The sequence below is a fragment of the Hemitrygon akajei genome, chromosome 6 (genome assembly GCF_048418815.1).
Source record: "Hemitrygon akajei chromosome 6, sHemAka1.3, whole genome shotgun sequence".
Lineage (NCBI taxonomy): Eukaryota > Metazoa > Chordata > Chondrichthyes > Myliobatiformes > Dasyatidae > Hemitrygon > Hemitrygon akajei.
The window spans coordinates 44,996,424-45,017,840 of NC_133129.1; the positions used below are offsets into that span (position 1 = coordinate 44,996,424).

General features: G+C 42.3%; 1 protein-coding gene across 1 annotated transcript in view; it reads left to right on the top strand.

The window, feature by feature from the left end:
* LOC140729789 (uncharacterized) overlaps positions 1-21,417 on the top strand; it is a 46,860-nt gene that overhangs the window by 3,568 nt on the left and 21,875 nt on the right. The window contains 7 exon segments of the mRNA XM_073050006.1: positions 426-608; positions 5,498-5,640; positions 10,637-10,796; positions 12,104-12,119; positions 12,121-12,188; positions 12,964-13,052; positions 13,175-13,274. Coding sequence (XP_072906107.1) covers positions 426-608; positions 5,498-5,640; positions 10,637-10,796; positions 12,104-12,119; positions 12,121-12,188; positions 12,964-13,052; positions 13,175-13,274 — 759 coding nt within the window.

Sequence of the window (21,417 nt, forward strand, 5' to 3'; positions counted from 1 at the left end):
CTCAGTATTTACAACCTTCCTATGAGTCCCCTCCTTTCCTTTCTCTTAATGGTCCATTCTCTTCTATCAAATTCCTTCCACTTCAGCCCTTTAACTTTTCTATCCACCTGGCTTCAGTTATCACCTTCCAGTTATCCTCTTTCCCCTCACCCTGCTTTTTTATTCCGGTGTCTTCCTCCTTTGCTTCCAGTTCTGAAGAAGGGTCTTGGCCCAAAACATTGACGGTTTATTCATTTCCATAGATGCTTCCTGTCTTGCTGAATTCCTCCAGCATTTTGTGTGTGTAGCTTTGCATTTCCTGTAACTGAGAATTTCTTATTTTTGTGATATACAACTGCAGTAGAAATTTCTTCTTCAGGATAAAACTTGTGATTATGGGAAGAAATTTTAAAGTTATGACAAGTGTTATTTTTTCATTGAAACAGGTGTATCAGTGCCTGGCATTGTCATGCCAAAATCTTGTTTGACAACTCCAAAATTACATGCTTTAAACAAGAGAAATGGTAAAGGAGAGACTCGTCTACACCATGCTGTAATAAAGAGAGACATATCTTCAGTAAGATCTCTAATTGCAGCTGGAATTGATGTAAACATGAAAGACAATGCAGGTTTGTACATTTGAAAGCAACATGTTTTATTCACATAAAAGTACAGCACAGAAACAGGCCCTTCGGCCAATCCAGTCTGTGCCTGTACCATCAATGTACCTATTCAGATTTCTCTTAAATGTTGAAATCGATCTCACGTGCATCACTTGACCTGGCAGTTTGTTCCACTCTCACACGATCCTCAGAGTGAAGAAGTTTTTCCTTGTGTTCCCTTTAAACATTTCACCTTTCATCCTTAAGCCATGACCTCTTGTTGCAGTCCCATCTAACCTCGGTGGAAAAAGCATACCTGCATTTACCCTCTCTATACCCTTCATAATTTTGTAAACCTCTATCAAATGTCCTCTCAATCTTCTACATTCCAAGTGCTAACCTGTTTGATCTTTCATAGCACAATACAGACCCTTCAGCCCACAATGTTGTGCCGAACATGTACTTACTTCAGAAATTACCCATAGCCCTCTATTTTTATAAGCTCCATGTACCTACCCAGGAATCTCTTAAAAGACCCTATTGTATCTGCCTCCACCACCGTCTCTGGTAGCCCACTCCATGCACTCACCACTCTCTACGTAAAAAACTTACCCCTGACATCTCTCTATACCTATTTCCAAGCACCTTAAAACTATGCCCTCTCGTGTTAGCCATTTCAGCCCTGGGAAAAAGCCTCTGACTATCTACACGGATCAATACCTCTCATCATCTTATACACCTCTATCAGGTCACCTCTCATCCTCCTTCGCTCCAAGGAGAAAAGACCAAGTTCACTCAACCTATTCTCCTAAGACATGCTCCCCAATCCAGACAACAACCTTGTAAATCTCCTCTGCACCCTTTCTATAGTTTCCACATCCTACCTGTAGTGAGGTGACCAGAACTGAGCACTGTACTCCAAGTGGGGTCTGACCAGGGTTCTATACAGCTATAACATTAACTCTTGATTCTTGAACTCAATCCCATGATTGACGAAGGCCAATGCACCACCTGCCTTCTTAACCACACAATCAACCTTCACAGAAACTTTGAGTGTCCTATGGTCTCAGACCCCAAGATCCCTCTGATCCTCCACACTGCCAAGAGTCTTACCATTAATATTATATTTTGCCATCATAATTGACCTACCAAAATGAATCACCTCACACTTATCTGAGTTGAACGCCATCTGCCACTTCTCAACACAGTTTTACATCCTGTTGACGTCCCGCTGTAACCTCCGACAGCCTTACACACTATCCACAACACTCCCAACCATTGTGTCATCAGCAAATTTACTAACCCATCCCTCCACTTCCTCATCCAGTTCATTTATAAAAATCACGAAGAGAAGGGGTCCAGAACAGATCCCTGAGACACACCACTGGTCACTGACTTCCATGCAGAATATGACCCATCTACAACTACTCTTTGCCTTCTGTGGGCAAGAAAATTCTGGATCCACAAAGCAAGATCCCCTTGGATCCCACGCCTCCTTACTTTCTCAACAAGCCTTGCATGGGGTACCTTATCAATATCCTCAAAAAATTCAATCAGGCTCGTAAGACACGACCTGCCTTTGATAAAGCCATGCTGACTATTCCTAATCATATTATGCCTCTCCCAGTGTTCATAAATCCTGCCTCTCAGGATCTTCTCCATCAATTTACCAACCATGAGGTAAGACTCACTGGTCTATAATTTCCTGGGCTACCTCTACACCCTTTCTTGAACAAAGGAACAACATCTGCAACCCTCCAATCCTCCAGAGCCTCTCCTGTCCCAATTGATGATGCAAAGATTATTGCCAGAAGCTCAGCAATCTCCTCCCTCGCTTCCCATAGTAGCCTGCAGTATATCTCGTCCAGTCCCAGTGACTTATCCAACTTGATGCTTTCCAAAAGCTCCAGCACATCCTCTGTCATAATGTCTATATGTTCAAGCTTTTCAGTCCACTGTAATTCATCCCTACAATTGCAATGGTTCTTTTCCATAGTGAATACTGAAGCAAAGTATTCATTAAGTACCTCTGCTATCTCCTCTGGTTCCATCCACACTTTTCCACTGACATACTTGATTGGTCCTATTTTCTCATGTCTTATCCTCTCGCTCTTCAAATATTTGTAGAATGCCTTGGGGTTTTCCTTACTCCTGCTTGCCAAGGCCTTCTCCTGGCCCCTTCTGGCTCTCCTAATTTCATTCTTAAGCTCCTTCCTGCTAGCCTTATAGTTTTCTAGATCTCTATCATTACCTAATTTTTTGAAGCTTTTGTAAGTTTTTCTTCTTGACTAGATTTTCAACAGCCTTTGTACACCATGGTTCCCTTTCCCTGTTTCCCTGTCTCACATCTCCTGAACGTTTGCCACATTTCTACTGTAAATGTGTTCTCAATTTATACTTCCAAGTTCCTGCCTGATAGTTTCATATTTCCCCTGAATCTAATTAAACATTTTCCTAACTTGTCTGTTCCTATTCCTCTCCAATGCTATGGTAAAGGAGATAGAATCGAGATCTATCATGACCCACTGTAGAATGAAAAACTAGTGCAGTTGACATTGATCAAAAACATACATCGTCATTCTATGTCTTTGGTACCTTTGTTATTTTAAACAGGATTTTTATTTCTATTCTTGAAAGATTCCCTTTCCTTACATAACTCATAAGCTTAAAAGATGGCTTCTCATAGTAGAAGATGGCGGAGGCGGAGGAATTGTGAGAAGGGGATAGCATTTTTGCAAGAGAAATGTGGGAAGGGTGGGAAGAGGAATAGTCCAGGTAGCCGTGAGAGTCTGAAGGCTTATAGTACATATCAGTAGATAAGCCGTCTCCAGAGATACAGACAGAAAGATCAAGAAAGGGGAGGGAGGTGTCGGAACTGAACCAGGTAAATTTGAGGACAGGGTGAAAGTTGGAGGCAAAGTTAATGAAGTCAACAAGCTCAGCATGCGTGCAGTAGGCAGTGCCAATGCAGTTGTTGATGTAGCGAAGAAAAAGAGGGGGACGGATACCCATATAGGCTTGGAACATGGACTGTTCCACAAAGCCAACAAAAAGGCAGGCATAACTGGGACCCTTGTGGGTGCCCATGGCTACACCTTTGGTTTGGAGGAAGTGGGAGGAGCCAAAGGAGAAATTATTGGAAGTAAGAACTAATTCCACTAGACAGAGGAGAGCGGTGGTAGAGCGGAATTGGTTAGGTCTGGAATCCAAAAAGAAGCAGAGAGCTTTGAGACCTTCCTGGTGGAGGATGGAGGTATATAGGGACTGGACATCCATGGTGAAAATAAGGCGGAGGGGACCAGGGAACTTAAAATCATTGAAAAAATTCAAAGCGAGAGAAGTATCATGAACATAGGTGGGAAGGGATTGAACAAGGGGGGATAAAACAGTGTTAAGGTATGCAGAAATGAGCTTGGTGTGGCAGGAGCAAGCTGAGACAATGGGTCTAACTGGACAAGCAGGTTTGTGGATCTTGGGTAGGAGTTAGAAATGGGAAGTGTGGGGTGTGGGAACTATGAGGCTGGTGGCAGTGGATGGGAGATCCCCAGAGCTAATAAGGTTGGTGATGGTATAGGAGACAGTGGCCTGGTGCTCCTTAGTGGGGTCATGATCAAGGGGTAAATAAGAGGAGGTATCAGAGAGTTGTCGCTGTGCCTCGGCCAGGTAGAGGTCAGTACACCAGACAACAACAGCTCCCCCCTTATCAGCAGGTTTTACGTTGTGTTCCACCAGCATTTTGAAGTGGGCAAGTAATCTGCTTTCGGAAGTCCACAGCCACCAGCACTAGAACGCAATTGAGTTGAGTGATACTATTTCAAAATGCAATAAATATTGTCAGAAAATCCCCACATTTCAGCTAGGCTTTGGATTTTCTGCCTGCATTTGGCAGTCAAAGGCCATAAAAGAACAGATGATGCCATTGACTGTCTGCTGACAATGAAAGAACTGGATGCAGAGCTGACCCTCGAGGAGCTCAGCAAGGTCATTGGCAGCTTGGCCTCAAGGAAGGCACCAGGCAACGATGGGATTCTCCCAGACCCGATCAAGCACTGCCTGACTACCCTACTGCACCCACAGCATGAAGTCCTCTGTCAATGCTGGCAGGAAGGAACTGCATCAACAGGGTATGAGGAATGCCAAGATCATTGCCCCTAAAAAACAAAGGTGAGAAAGCAACTGTAGGTGCATTTCACTCTTAAGTGTTGTCGGTAAAGTCTTTGTCTGAGTCTTTGTGGTCCACCTACAGAGGTTGGCTGAATGTGTCTAGCCAGAGTCACAGAGTAGTACCCAAGCTGGAAGGTCAATTGTGGACATAATTTTCTGTCTCCGCCAACTCCAGGAGAAGTGCACAGAACAAAAGAAGCCTGTCTACATTGCGTTCATTGATCTCACCATGGCACCCTGAAACAACACCAAGTCAGGCGAGGAAAAATTTCTGAAGACTGTAGAAAGACAAGTGGGCCTATTAGAAAGAAATGCTGCAGCTCCAGCAGAGCTGAGATCACTTATAGATGTGACCTTTGCAACAGAGACGCCTTCTTCCACATTGGTCCCAACAGCCACAGATAGTGCTTCACCAACAACGTATACAGCTAGGATGCAACATCCATGATTGACCTCGACCAGTGGAGAGCCACTGATATCAGATGCCTGCAAGTCCTGTACAAATTAGATTTCCTCTGCTAAATGCAACAGTGTCTTATGCCAAAAGGTAAAGGTTAGCATAAGCCTGAATAACTACCATGATCAAATCCTGTGTATTTCAGAGTGTTTGTCCTGTTGCAGGCGCCCTTGTAAATATAACATACAAAGTAATATAGTACCTGTGGTAGAAAAGCATAGTCCACATTCAAATTATTGAAATAAGAACAGATAACTTGAGTGATAGTTTGTATATTCTGCAATTATCTATCAAGGTTGGACAGCACTTCATGAAGCTTCTTGCAGAGGTTTAACTAAGATTATACAAGAATTACTGACAGCAGGTGCTGATGTCAACTGTGGAGGAATGGATGGGCTATCGCCATTGCAAGATGCTGTGAGCGGCTCTCATTATGAGGTATGTGTGTAGCATCATAAGTTTAATTTCTTTAGAAAATAATTTTAAATAACGAGAGTGTTATGCTGAATCCATACTGCTTTTAAATACCCCTCCCTTTCCACAGTCTGCCCTCACGCTTGTGAAACAAGTAGCATAAAATTAACATTTTCAAGTGAACAAGCAACTGTGGAAATCAGCCTAAGTGATAACTGATGACTGAGATATTGTGTGTTTCATCCAATTAAGACTCGATAACATGCTTGAAGGAATTCCCTTCCCTGTAAATTCCAGTGGTGTAAATGGCATAGCAATAAAATATTAACATATCAATAAAAATTATGGATTTATTTAAATAGAGAATATAGAGTAAAATTACATTAACTAGGTAAACCGGAAATGGTAGGAACTTGGTTGTTTATGCAAAAAAAGGTAAGAACACATCGGATCAAATGTGTTTTTGTTGTACTGTAATAAATTTGAGTCTAAAATCCAAGAGCCCTGAAGTCATCTGAAATTTAGGATTTAAGCATTGTTTGTAGTTTATTTGAATGATAAAGCTTCTGCATTTATCACAGAATTTCTAAATCAAGTATATTGAACCACTGTCCTCACAGTATAAAGTTAAGTCTTGTTTTATTCACTTTAGGCCAATTACTAAATTGTCCGATTTGGAAAAGTCAGGTACAGACCGGAACGTGGCGGCGGGACCAGGCCCAGAATGTATCAATGCGGCAGGGCCCGGGTCCCAGTGCGGGTCACAACCTGGTATTTGGACAATTCAAACGTCAGTCCAGATGGACTGAAAAAGGCAGGGTGTTGGGACTTTAGGCGAGGGTGGGGCTGCTCACTGCTCCGCAACACTTACTCTGATCTTTGCAAGCCGAGAGGCTGAGGCGATGGCCTGCCACAGGCTTCGTGTCTGTGAGCTTCACTATGATTTGCCTGTTGTGTGATGAGCTGGGGCTGAGGCTATGGGCCTGCTCTGGCTACTCCAGGCAGCTGGCCAATGTTGGGGCTGTGGACTCACTTTAGTTCTGAATGCTGTTGCTTGCTTCTATTGTTTGCATGCTTTTCGTTCTTTTCTCTCTCTGCACTTTGGGTGTTGGTCTTTTAATTTAATTGGGTTCATTGGGGTTTATTGTTTTATGGCTGTCTTTAAGCAGATGAATGGCTCTGGGTCTGTACTCACTGGAATTCAGAAGGGTGAAGGGGGAGCTCATTGAAACCTTTCGAATGTTGAAAGGCCGAGACAGAGTAGATGTGGAAAGGATGTTTCCCATGGTGGTAGAGTCTAGGACAAGAGGGCACAGCCTCGGGACAGAGGGGCACTCTTTCAAAAAGCGATGTGGAGAAATTTCTTTAGCCAAAGTGTGGTGAATTTGTGGAATTTGTTGCCACATGCGACTGTGGAGTCCTGGTTGTTGGGTGTATTTAAGGCAGAGATTGGTAGGTTCTTGATTGGACATGGCATCAAAGGTTATGGGGAGAAGATTGGGAACTGAGGTTGAGGAAGGAAAAAACAGGGTCAGCCATGATTGAATGGCAGAGCAGACTCGATGGGCCAGATGGCCTAATTCTGCTCCAATGTCTTATGGAATCTCAAGGTTGTATAATGTCTACGTACCTGATAATAAATGTACTTTGAACTTTGAGAGTGTATGGAGCAAGCTGTGATTGAGGATGTTGAGAATTTGGTTGTGAGTGTGGGTGAGACATTAGAAGTGTTTTTGGAGCCAAGGATTTATTTCCTTGCCTGGCATCTGCAGGGGCAGCTAAAAAAACTTTCACTCCAGTTTGATGTTGTACCTCTAATTACTCCCCAGTAAACAATTTTTTATGTGCATTTAATTATTTCAGTAACTTATGAAAAATACTATTTTTTGAAGGAGATTAGCATGCATTTGTCATTCTGGAGACTAGGCTATAAGCAGCATCTCCAACACCATCGCACTGAGCACAGGGGCCCCCCAGGGCTGTGTGCTCAGTCCACTGCTGTTCACTCTGCTGACCCATGACTGTGCTGCAACACACAGCTCAAACCACATCATCAAGTTCGCCGATGACACGACCGTGGTGGGTCTCATCAGCAAGAACGACGAGTCAGTTTGCTGAGAGGAGGTGCAGTGGCTAACGGACTGGTGCAGAGCCAACAACCTGTCTTTGAATGTGAACAAAACAAAAGAGATGGTTGTTGACTTCAGGAAGGCATGGAGTGACCACTCCCCGCTGAACACCGATGGCTCCTCGGTAGAGATCGTTAAGAGCACCAAATTTCTTGGTGTTCACCTGGCGGAGGATCTCACCTGGTCCCTCAACACCAGCTCCATAGCAAAGAAAGCTCAGCAGCATCTCTACTTTCTGCGAAGTCTGAGGAAAGTCCATCTGCCACCCCCCCCGATCCTCATCGCATTCTACAAGGGTTGTACTGAGAGTATCCTGAACAGCTGCGTCACTGCCTGGTTCGGAAATTGCACCATCTCGGATCGCAAGACCCTGCAGCGGATAGTGAGGTCAGCTGAGAAGATCATCGGGGTCTCTCTTCCTGCCATTACAGACATTTACACTACACGCTGCATCCGCAAAGTAAACAGCATTATGAAGGACCCCATGCACCCCTCATACAAACTCTTCTCCCTCCTGCCGTCTGGGAAAAGGCACCGAAGCATTCGGGCTCTCACAACCAGACTGTGTAACAGTTTCTTCCCCCAAGCTAACAGACTCCTCAATACCCAGAGCCTGGACTGACACCAACTTACTGCCCTATTGTCTTGTTTATTATTTATTGTAATGCCTGCACTGTTTTGTGCACTTTATGCAGTCCTGGGTAGGTCTGTAGTCTAGTGTACTTCTCTGTGTTGTTTTTTTACGTAGTTCAGTCTAGTTTTTTTTTACTGTGTCATGTAACACCATGGTCCTGAAAAACATTGTCTCATTTTTACTATGTACTGTACCAGCAGTTATGGTCGAAATGACAATAAAAAGTGATGACTTGACTTGAAGCTTGGGCTGAATTTGATTAAGTTGATAGCAAAGACAATGACAGCCTGTAAAGTTGATAGTAAGGACAAGGACAAAAGGAAGGAGGAATGGTAGACTCCACTGTAGCAATTTAAAGAAGATAATATTTAACAGTGAACTTGAATAATACAAAATTCAGACACAAATATACAATTTAACATTTTTAAAATTTAAAAGTGCTACAGTTTTATTGCTACAAGGGTTTAGGCACGGTGTTAGTTATGAGATAGGAGTAAATAGCTCATTTTCTAGCTGCATGTACATGATAGGCTATGCTTCTATGCCTTCTCATGGGCTAACATTTTCTGTTAGAAATGAACTAATGTTTCTCTATTGGCCAGTATTATGCCAATGTTAGCATATAGTCCAAAGTCATCCCAATACAAAATGGAATGATCCTGCAGATCAGCAGGGCCTTGATTGATGTCATACTTGTGGGCCAGAATAATTGCGAGACATGAAAGAGAAGGAAAAGCAGCTCTGAGGTTTAGATTTAGACAACTTCAATTCTGTCAAAGGCTTCTAATATATCTGAATTTCTAACATTTGAAAATATTCAAAAGCTACTAAAAATCAATGAAAAAATAAAGTCTTTACAATTGTTAAGTTCTTATATAAAATAGAAACATATAAATATTTTTAAATAATTAAACATTTAAGTAAAGTGAATTTGAAATTAGAATTTACCTAATAGTACTCTTTGTTGTGTTTATTGAGGTTTATAAGAATGAGAGATGATATTGAAATGTATGTATTCCCACTCACTTTAAATTTGTGAAGCTCAGAAGAAATATTGTTTTTGTACTGTGTGAAATGTAAAAATTGTGAAATAAAAAGATGTTTATTTGGAGGCAAATCCAATACTGTACACCAGAAAATCCAGTAGTTTGGCATTACCAGTTGTTACGAACCCCGTAACTGGGTCACTTACCAGCAAAGATAGAGGTCCGTTGAAGTCTGATGATACTATTTTTAACAGTATTTATTGGTAAAAATACACAAAAATAATATCAATGCAAATATACAGATAATATACGTCGTCAATACTAAATCTAAAAGTGCGGGTATAATAATAATCAATAAGAAATAAGCTCTATCGTTGTCTAGGGGATAAATGTATTGTCCGATGGAAATATAAAAGTCACTCAGTTCATGCAGGCTGCAGCCTTTTGTTGGAGAGAGAGAGAGATTTGGAGAAAACTTGCCGATTCCTTTTATGATTTCGATCCGTCGGAGTCTCGTTGGTGTGGCCGTTCACTTGTGGCCTCTCCTTTAGCTAAGCCATTCTTCCATGGTGAGCCCGCCAATCCCAGGCAAGGGAAGGACGCACACGGGCTCCACCGGCTTTTGCTATAAAACGCTGTCACTGGATTTCCAGCGTTTCTCCTGGTACATCTAAAGGGGTTGTTCCCCAGACCCTCTTTTATCCTTACTCACGGGGTCTCAGATGTCAATCAGGTTGGGATGATGCAATCCCTCAACCAGCCCACTCTGGTCGTCCCCTGAGGGCTTCAATGAATAGTACAGTACTCAATACACAATTCCATCTCCAAGAGACAATAGCCGTTATCAGGGGTTTTGTTTCGCTGAGGCCAGGACACATTCCAAACCTTGTGGATTCTCTCATTTCCTGGGTCCCAGACCCGAATTAATAGCGATCTTGCGATTCTCAAAAAGGAGGGGGCGACTCTGTACCCTTCGGCCCCTCAGAGTTGTGGCACATTCGTAACACAGTGTACCAAGGGTTCCTGATTAATGGAGTTTTACTGATGCAATGAGGATTGAAGAAATACATAATAACCTGTTAGATAAGGATATATTAAGAATATCCACATGTTGTAATGTATTTACACAAATATTATATAGTGAAATAAAGATCAGGACTCAGATCATAACTTGATGCTTTCAAAAATGAGATTTGGTTCTGAGTGGAAAAAGTGGAGATTCATCCCAAATTGTTAGCTAAAAAAATTATCAAATTTGTATATCTTTCTAGGCTGTGAAACTACTACTTCAGAATGGAGCTGATCCCATGCAGAGGAGTGAAAATGGGAAGAATGCTTTTGATGAAATTGTGGATGATAAGATTAAGCATCTACTTGAGACCTACCATAATAGTGAAGTGACTAATTGTGAAGAGCCACAGCCAGTCACAGGTTGGTACTCTATCAGTTTAAGAAGATTCAATGGAGAGTATGAAGTATTCTTGATGCAGAATTTTCTTAGTGAATTGTGAATTCTTGATGAAAAGGCAACTAACAGTCAAGGTTCTAATGTTGAGTTCAGGCCTGATGCAGAGGTTGGCTGGTGTCTGAAATGCAGAAGACCGATTATGCCCAGTGGAGTAAGACATATCATTAGCATAAGGTTTCGGTATGTTCTCTTCTAGCAGCTAGTCAATAAGGATGTTGAAAAATCAGACTAGGAACTCAAATTTCAAGGGAAGTCATTTTGGTGAAGTGCTATGGAACTAAATATTGGAATTCAAAATTATGAGGCATAAGTGCAATGCTGTTAGAGCTCAGGGAATTCTGATGACGTCTGTAAGTTGCACATCCTTCTCGAGGGCACATAGATTTCCTCTGGGTGCTCCAATTTCCTCCCACAGTGCAAAGACTTACTGGTTGGTAGGTTAGTTGATCATGATAAATTGTCCTATGATTAGGCCTCCAAGAGGACCACAATCTTGTCGTGGTTTGGCAGCTTGCATGTCCCAGTGACCCAGAGAGCTATGCTGTCTAGAGTCGGAGCCTTATGCTTTGGTTCTTGGTAGGGTCACCCATGCCAAACAGGTCAAAAGGTAGAGATCAGACTAAGAGTGGTCCACCAGTCCTTCAGGTTCAGGGGTTCAGCTCTTGGCGAACAGCCCTGACAGGTCAAGCAAAACTGTTAAGGAAACAGCAACGAAGAATCCTCTACATCTGTGTGTGATAGTATGACCAAAGAAAAGGTGGCGCTATACCATACAGGCAGAAATGAGGACCCTGAACCACACCTGGGCACAATAGAGAAGATAACCAAGAAAAGAGATGGAGAACGTTCATTGTTGCCCTAATTGTCAGCAGCTTAACGAGCAGAAAGTAAATAGGTCGATTACCGGGCAGTGCGGCTTATTGGACTGAAAGGGTCTGTTCTGCGGTGTATTTCTAAATAAAGAATGGAATCCATAGAGAGGACGTGTATTGGGCAGGTAATGTCTTCTCTTTCAAAGGGGCAATACTCATTGGCCACAACCTGGAAGTTCATAGAAGGTTGCATCACGTCTAGTTGCGGAGGATGATTTAGAGGCAGCAAGGATAGGCTGGGTTCAGTGATGGGTGATGCCTCCTGCATGATTTTTTACTACAGTGTACTGAAATCTCAGAGTTGCATTTTCTCTATATTGAACGTGCAAGTATTTCCAGTGCTTAACCATCTGTTTCTGGTAATTCTTCATCTTAAAACCCAATATCTTCCCGTTCAGATCAACAGTCTGTAGAACGCACAGAATGAGAAGCAGACCGAGGGCACTGATGAAAATTTGCATGCATCATTTAATGTTCCTTTTGGTACTGTTATATATTAAAGAAGAGACTGAGACTGTACTTGCAGACTCATTTCCTGGGAAGGGCTCCAGTCCATCTTGCCTTTTAGGAGCTGAAAGACAAACATGTAGATCTCTGAAATAAATTGGTGCTATCTAATCTGAGAACTTGTCACCTGCGAACCTGAGTTAATGTCTATCCTGTTGGAAGTTTTATCATTTGCAAACCCAGATTTGTCATTTGCTTGATCAATTTGTGACCAAATGACTAATTCGCTGAATTGGAAAGATCTGATGGGATAAATGTTTAGTGCACTGAACAGGTATTCCTATCGCTGGGACACGTTATCTACTTCTAAGATAAGTTTACTTCTAATGTTCCTTTCCGTGCAATGTGGCACATCTGGCAACAACTTTGCTGTTTCTATAGAGTTTATCTTATGAGACCAAGTTGCTAGCTCAATTCTCAACCCAGCACAGATGGAAAGTATGCAAGGACTTGGCCAGATTCAAATCCGGGACCACTCACCTTGAAGTCTAGTGCAGATGCCACTACACCATCGGCCAGCTAGTCTCTAAGATAATATAACTCTGTATTAAATTCTTAGTGAAGCTGAGGTGAAGCATCTTTACCTGTGATTTTTTACTTGAATTTCTGTTTGTATATATTTACAAAACTGCTGCATTGTGAAAGTAATACAACAGAATGAAATGGGATAGAATACTGCTGTAAAGAAGACAAAGACACTTGATTGACATGTTTATTTTTGATACATCTGTGAATGTTATGTATTTTATAGGTCCTCCACATGATGAATGTGTATCTTATGATGTTGAGCAAACAGCACCAACTTTGCAAACTAATAAAGACTTAGAAAGTCCAGAGTTCGTAAGTGTCACAGAAAACAAATATTTTAGAAATTGGAAATGTGTTACTCAATTCAATGACATAACAATTCAAGTCATATGTATTTTAAATATTACTGAATAAAACAACATTTGTCTTTTCAGAATATTTCAGAACATGAATCAATTACAATAATGCTGAAAGAAATAGAAACAAAGCAAGAAAAGATAACTAAGTTTGAACTCAAGGAGCCTGAAAATGCAGGTAAGCAGATTATAGAGTCTGTAACACTGAGGTGAGCAAAGAATGTGAAAAGGTTCCATATGATTGAGGATTGAGTAATCAAAAATTTATAACAGATGAGGAGGGATACTGAATTAAGGTTACCAATAAATTAAGTTTCAATTTGGTTCGGGTCACTAGTGCTGTGTAAGGGTCAGAAAATATAACACAAATTTTTTGAGATGAATGCAGTAACCTGCAGAGTCCAAGAAATCAAGGAAGGATTTGGAAGATGTAGATGTTGATAATGGTAGGGGAAAGAGAATACATTTCATGGAGGATTTTAAAAGAGAATTAGAGGTCACAGGAAAAGAAAATGCCAGAGTGGAAAGCAATGCACAATGATGATTAAGCCCATGACTTTGCTGCAGGATAGTTAGTGATGGAGGGGTTCAGACAAGCTTTTACCCTACATCTTTTGGGATTCCCTGACTCTGGCCTTTGGTCCCCAATGCTCTTTGCTTTCCCACTGTTGGAAGAAACAACAGCTACTGCTGCCCTGCTTTCCCCTTCCAAAATCACACATTTCTCCCTTTACTCTAACAAGCCTTTTCAAAACTCTTCAATCACACTTCCATCCTGTTTTCTAAATTTTCTTACAATGTAAATCAGTACAGAGAAGTATAGTTCCACAGAGTACCATTGTACGAAGTATGGAACTTGGAATTTTGAGCGTCTCAATGTGATGCAGTGAGAGAAGAGGTGTTCTCTCTAATGCTTATAACAGATAGCTAACAGGAAAGTATATCCTGTGTATCAAAATAAGCACACATGCAGCAAGTGTCATCAGCTGAAGGAATTTGAGCAGTTTTGATTTGTGACAGGAAGTGAAGGGTAATGGCCAATAAATTCTTTTGTTTTCACAGAGCGCAGTACATAGTCTTGTACTTCTGTAGTATTTTAATTTGGAGTTAAATGTAGGGGATATGACAAACAAATCTGCACCTGATGTAAAATTAGCTGTTTAGTTCAAAGCTTTCAAATGCAGCATGACAAGGATGATCTGGTCAATTGGGCAGCAAGGCAGTAAGTGGAATTTAATCCAGAACAGTTTAAGGTGCAACAAGAAAAGGGAACATGCAAAAAATGTAATGGTGTTATGTGATGAGAAGAATGTCAGACTACTAGTTATTGACCACAGTTCTGCCCTCAAGCAAACTCATCTTCAAGTTTCTGGACCTGGTACTCAACACCTCACTTTGCAACTATATACTTGACTTCCTGACCAGCAGGGTGTAATCTGTAAAGGCAGGCAGCAAAAACTCCACCATGATCCTCAACTTTGGTGACCACAAGGCTGAAACTTTAGCCCCTTATTTTTTTTTGCTTCAAGCTCACAACAGTGTGGACAGATTTTACTCTTGAGTCCCTCCATCTACAAGTTTGTTGATCTCACCACCATAGCGGGCCAAATCTCAAATAGAATGATTTGGAGAATAGGAAGGAAACAACCTAGTGACATGGTGTTATGACAACAACCTTTACCTCAGTGTGAGGATTTTTTTAAAAAAAGCTGATCATTGACTTCAGGAAACAGAGGGGCACACATGCCTCTGTTTGCATCAATAGTGCTAATGTGTAGATGGTAGCAAGCTTCAAATTCCGAGGCATAAATATCACCAATAACTTGTGCTACTCCTTCCGCACCCAAGAAAGTACACTAGTGTCACTACTTCCCCAGAAGGCTATGGAAATTAAATTTTTATAATGCACCTTAGAATGCATTCTGTCCAGATGCATCACAGCTTTGTATGGCAACTGCTCAAGTAAGAAACTGCAGAGTCTTGTGAGTACTGTCATAAGAAAATAAGAAATAGGAGCAGGAGTAGGTTCAACATTTGAGCCTCAAATGTTTAGTCAAGTGGTTTTGAGCATTAGAGAATCAGGATGGTGGGGTTTCAGCTGTTGGGAGATCAGGGTTAGGGGATGATTCAGCGATTATAGACAGAGTGACAGGTTTAGGTTTGTGTCATAAAATAGGGATACAGTGATCAGAGCCTCCATCAAGATGGAGGATAGCTAATGAGAGGAGAATCAGGGAGTCAGGGATAGGGGCACTCAAGTGAATGCCAGGACTGTTCAGATTAGAAGAATTGAGGCCAGACATTGTGGTCAGGGTAATGGGTGATACAAGGACAGCAAGGAATAGGAAGTCAGAGCTGGGAGTTGGGTTGGGGGCAGGTGATTGGTTGGTGATATTTGGTAACTATGTGACATATTGGGGAGGGTTGATTAGCAACATGAATGATAGAAGCTAAAGAATTATCCCAGTGTGACAAGTGCTGATCTTGCCCACATCCAGTTCAGGTATATGACTCTGGAAAATATCCACTTTTTGTTGTGCAACTCTAAGAAATTAGTGCTATTCCATTGAATCTCTGGGCACTTGTGCTTCTGATAAAATCTAAACCTCATGTCTTCTGAGCATTATGAATGGAGACTGTGTAGCTCCCAAGCATCTGATCCAATTGACTTCATTGAAACTGGTGTTAATATGAATAGTTTGATGCATGTGCCCCCGTATTGCCCACCCTTTTACCTGCACCTTAACCAGCAACAATTGACTGAGAGGCTTAAAAGTTTACCATGGTTTCAAAAGTCCAGTGATTAACAATAAAATTGTTCTGTGACTCCCTGGTCCACACGTCCCTCACCACGGATCTCCCACCTGGCACTTATCCCTGCAAGTTTAAGTGCTATACCTGTCCCTACACCTCCTCTCTTACCACCATTCAGGGCCCAAAACAGTCCTTCCAGGTGAGGCAACACTTCACTTGTGAGTCTGTTGGGGGTCATCTATTGCACCCGGTGCGGTCTCCTCTACATCAACGAGACCCAACACAGATTGGGGGACTGCTTCTTCGAGCACCTCCACTCCATCCGCCACAACAGACAGGATCTCCCGGTTGCCACCCACTTCAACTCTGCTTCACATTTCCATTTGAATATGTCCATACATGGCCTCCTCTACTGCCACGATGAGGCCAAACTCAGGTTGGAGGAGCAACACCTCATATACCGTCTGGGTAGTCTCCAGCCCCTTGGTATGAACATCGAATTCTCCAATTTCCAGTAATTCCCTCCCTCTCCCTTCCCCCATCCCAGTTTCACTCTGCTTCCTCCTCCAGCTGCTTATCACCTCTCTCATGATTCTGCCTTCTTCTACTACACAGTGCTTTCACCTTACATTCCTTCTTCACCTTTCCTGCCTATCCTCTCCCTGCTTCCCCTCCCCCACCCCTTGATCTTTCCTCTGATTGTTTTTTAACCTGACACCCACTAGCCTTTTCCTTCCCACCCTCCCCCCACCTTCGTTATAGGGCCCCTACCCCCAACTTCTTCAGTCTTGACGAAGGGGCTCGGCCTGAAACATTGACTGCTCATTTCCATGGATGCTGCCTGACCTGCTGAGTTCCTCCAGCTTGTTTGTATGTGTTGCTTTGACCACAGCATCTGCAGTGTACTTTGTGTTAACAATATTAACTTTTGTGGTCAGTAAAATGAATGAACATGTTAATTGTTCAACTGAATTTTATGTAGCTAAAGAAGAATGTAAATTCTGTCCCATTGAGGCAATTAGTTGTAATTTAAACTCACCTTGATTTTGGATAAAATCATTTACAAACAAAAAGAATGTTGTAGCCCGGGGAAAAGTGCACACTCAGGACAACAACTACTTTTTCGAGTTTTAATTCCTTTATCTGTTCTAGATGTTTAAGTGCCAGAAGAGGGTCTTAAAACAAAATGAACAACTTTAAAATCAGGCCCCGCCGTTACAATCTCCGTTTAACCTTCGATCCACACACTTGTGTCTCGACCAATTACATATGCAGTATAAAAATACAAAGAAAATCGCACAAACTAATACAGTACTAATAACGGTACTAATACGGTAGTGGTAATTCTGAAGGAACACAATACAAACAACATTAGAATCCCCCCAACCCTGTATCTTATACATAGCAGCGAAAAATGTAAGCGAATACATCTCATCTAAGTACACATGTGCTGAACCCCCGAACGGAGACTGAACATTCACGTTACACAGTTACATGCACAATCAGTCATGATACAATAAAGTAAGACAAAAGGTACACTTTGGCACAACTTTTACAAGCTATTGCCTGGTAGTTAAATTACAGGAAGATTGACCTACTTGGCCGGTGAGGAACATTGCAAGCCACGCTATCCAGCGCCGAGTTCTTTACTCATGAAAATCTAAAACATCCATATGTAAAACATGTCAAATTACCGATATTCTCGAGTTGCCAACAAGTATAAACAAATTCACATGGATATTGTAAATTAATGCTCACTTTTCCTCACCATGCCTAGTACTTCTGGGGGAACGATTCCAATGTCCCAGCAGCTTCGACAGCAGAAAACAAAATGGTGTCCCCACTATCCAGTGTGTGCGTAATGATGTCACCATCTCCACTTAAAGGCACAGACACCTATTCTAGCATTACTCAGATGAATACTTAAGTACACTTTTAACGATACTGAATAGCATTCGATGGTCACCCGGTTACATTCTCCCTTGCATTCAAGTAATTGTCCTCGATTACTCGCTCACTACCAGGATACTTTTAACTTCTTTAACTGCTTCTCTAAAGGGAACTGAACTAAGACTAGCCAGTGTCTCAGACACTGCTGCCGGACATATGGAGGCCTCAGCAAGGACTGACCTTGGTTCGCGATGTGGGTTAGGGTGCTGTCCAGCATTTACTCATTTACTCCTGCAGGGTGCTGCCCAAGGAGTGCTCCCAACCTCCACCCTTGCATTAGTAGTCGTTGGCTCCCCAGTCTCAGTCCCAGAAGGTGTCACGTTTTCGGAAGATATGCTGTATAGGCTGGGGTCAAAGCTCTGTACACCCTGTTCTGACATATCTTCTACTACTATCACACCATTTTCTGAATCCTCAGAATCTGATTCCTGCCCCAGGGGTGAGCTGGCCTGAGTTACTAGAGTTTGTAGTCTGTTTTAGGAAGCTGGAGCGGTGTGGTGAACTAGATATACCTGTCTGACTGCTCCTGTGGCTCCTCCCACAGACCCTGCTGACTGCTCCTGTGGCTCCTCCCACAGACCCCTGTATAAAGGCGACTGTGGGCTGCTGCTCTCCCTCATTTTCCCCAGGATGTAGTGCTGTTTATTCTTCCAGTCAATAAAAGCCGATATCTCGCTGCATAAGTCTCAGCATGAGTTATTGATGGTGCATCAAGCGGGATGGTCCTCACAGGGCCTGATGTCTACCCTGTTTACCCTCTTGCTAGGCCCACCCTCCATCGGTTCCACAGTGTATGTGTTGCCTTATACCTCTACCACCCTGTAGACGGTTGGGTTTCTAAGCATCTTGGATCTTATTACGGCCTAATGGTCTGTTCCTCAGGTAAACCAGTACATTCACATCAACGTTGGGACAGTAAACTTTGTCCTCCTGCCAGGCAATGCGTTCTGCTGCCTTCTGTTCAGAGTATTCTTTTACATTGGCATGCACATCCCTCAATCGGCCCTGGTGTACAGCTAGCGTTGGAGTGTTCCCTTGCATCCGACCACTCACATCACTAGTACCAGCTTCCCAAGCTTGAATCCGCTTAACTCTACAGCTGTTAACACTAGCGGTAACCAGTGCTGGGTCAAGAGCAGTGCCGCGATTGATCAAACTACAGATCACCACAGCATCTTCTGAGACAGGCTCAGGCTCCCCTGCAAATGGCTGCCTAGAAAGTGCATCAGCCACGGTACTGCTCCGACCCAGACGATACTGGACATTGAAGTCAAACCCTGACAGCTGAGAGATTCATCTCTGCTCCACTGTGCCCAACTTGGCAGTTTTCAAGTGGGATAGGGGGTTACTGTCAGTGATTACAGACCCAGCAGGTATGTGCTCAGTATCTTTTCCCAATATTTAGACTATTGTTCTTTTTCCAGTAGTGTGCATCTGTGTTTCCTGGCAAACATCTCTCCGATCAGAATCCAGCTTCCCTTCTTGGGCAGTGTCAAAATCTGCATAGAAAAGTTGCCTACACTGAATGATAATGTTCATGCCTACAATACATGGGATAGGTGTCTCGGTGCCACCAGGATCCCTGACTACTAGAAAGCCACAATTTGGTATCTTCATGCCCATTGCTTCAACCTCTAGCTCTAGATACCCAAGGTAAGGAATATCAAGACCGTTTGCAGCTGTCAGCCTAAGCCAGCCAGCAGTGGACAACATGTCCTCGTCCTCTCCATTCAAATGTTCTTGAAAGTACTGCTCAGTCAGGGTGCTTACTTGACTACCTGTGTCCAACAGACAACGGACAGGGACCCCTGATATTTCAAGCTCAGCAACTGGACATATTCCTATGGCGCATTGCAGCAACTGGTCACGGGATAGCGGTACATCTTACGTATCTATGAGGTTCCGCCAAATTGCCCAACTCCCAACTTCTTGAGGGCAGGAGGATGCAGACTCCACTTCCCTTGCACCCTGCTTCTGTGGGCAATTCTTGGCCAAATGCCCTCCCACCCGACACTTGAAATATATTGGTTGCCCATCTTCTGTGAACCTAGGCTGTAAGTTACGTCTGCTGCGAGTAGCGTGTGTAAAATCCCTCTGTACAGTGAGATCTTTCACTGCTTGAGTCAATTCACAAAGAGCTTTGCCCTGCTCTGCGACTACTTTAAGGACGTCTTCTAGTGTGACAGACTCAGATTCCTGAGCTTTAACAATCGTGCACTGTGCCTGGCTACTGCTACACTTTGACTTTCCAGACTTTGTATTAGTTGAAGTCAAAGGTTTACATATACCTTAGCCAAATACATTTAAACTCAGTTTTTCACAATTCCTGACATTTAATCCTAGAAAACATTCCCTGTCTTAGGTCAGTTAAGATCACTACTTTATTTTAGGAATGTGAAATGTCAGAATAATAGTAGAGAGAATGATTTATTTCAGCTTTTATTTCTTTCATCACTTTCCCAGTGGGTCAGACATTTACATACACTTTGTTAGTATTTGGTAGCATTGCCTTTAAATTGTTTAATTTGGGTCAAATGTTTTGGGTAGCCTTCCACAAGTTTCTCACAATAAGTTACTGGAATTCTGTTCCATTCTTCCAGTCAGAACTGGTGTAACTGATTCAGGTTTGTAGGCCTCCTTGCTCGCAGAGAGCATCTCTGAATGAAGAAGACGTCAAACTTTGAAGCAGATGGGCTACAATAGCAGGAAAGGATGAACGTACACTTTTGTAATAAGTTATGGTTGTTAACACCAGGATTTCATAAGCCTTTTAACAAGTCACTATGGTCAGCCATTATCCATATTGCAACCAATTGTTTACAAATCAAACCTCAGGAATTTCCCCAAGGCCAGAACTTTATTCAGAATGCATTATTATTTAAATAGTAATGCCAATGGCAATCAGCATGGAGATGAAAGCAAACAAATTTTATGCCTAATATTTGACAAACACAATCATTTTATTTTATGATAAAGCCTTCTCACACCTGACCTGAGTTTTATTAGAGCTCACTGACATCACATTCTGTCAAGCACTGCCTTATTTTTCAAAGTACATGTTGCCCTCACCACACCTCCAAAATTCAAATCTGTTGTCTGTATTTTAACCAAGGATTTTATAAAGTCTGGAACAAAGTGGCTTTTCACAAAATAATATTTATTTTTTATTTGGAGATGCAGCGTGGAAAAAGCCCTTCCAGCCCAATGAGCTATACCACCCAGCAACCCAGCTATTTAACAGCAGCCATCATAGGACAATTTACAATAACTAATTAACCTACAAACCTGTATGTTTTTGAATTGTGGGAAGAAACTGGAGCACCCAGAGGAAACCCACACAGTCATAGGAGAATGTATAAATTCCTTCCAAAGAGCGTCAAAATTGAACTCTGAACTCCAACGCCCTGAGCTGTATTAGCAGTATGCTAATTGCTACACTATTGTGGCAATATTAAATAAATTGTAAACATACAGAATTTGGTCAAAAACAAACCCACAGAAAATGCCACAAAATTCTTTCAAGAAACCTGAATATGCAGTCAGTATTAAATATAAGAGTTCAATACCAGCAGTGGCAAAGATATTCTTTCAAACAACTGCATAGTGAGTCAAGCACA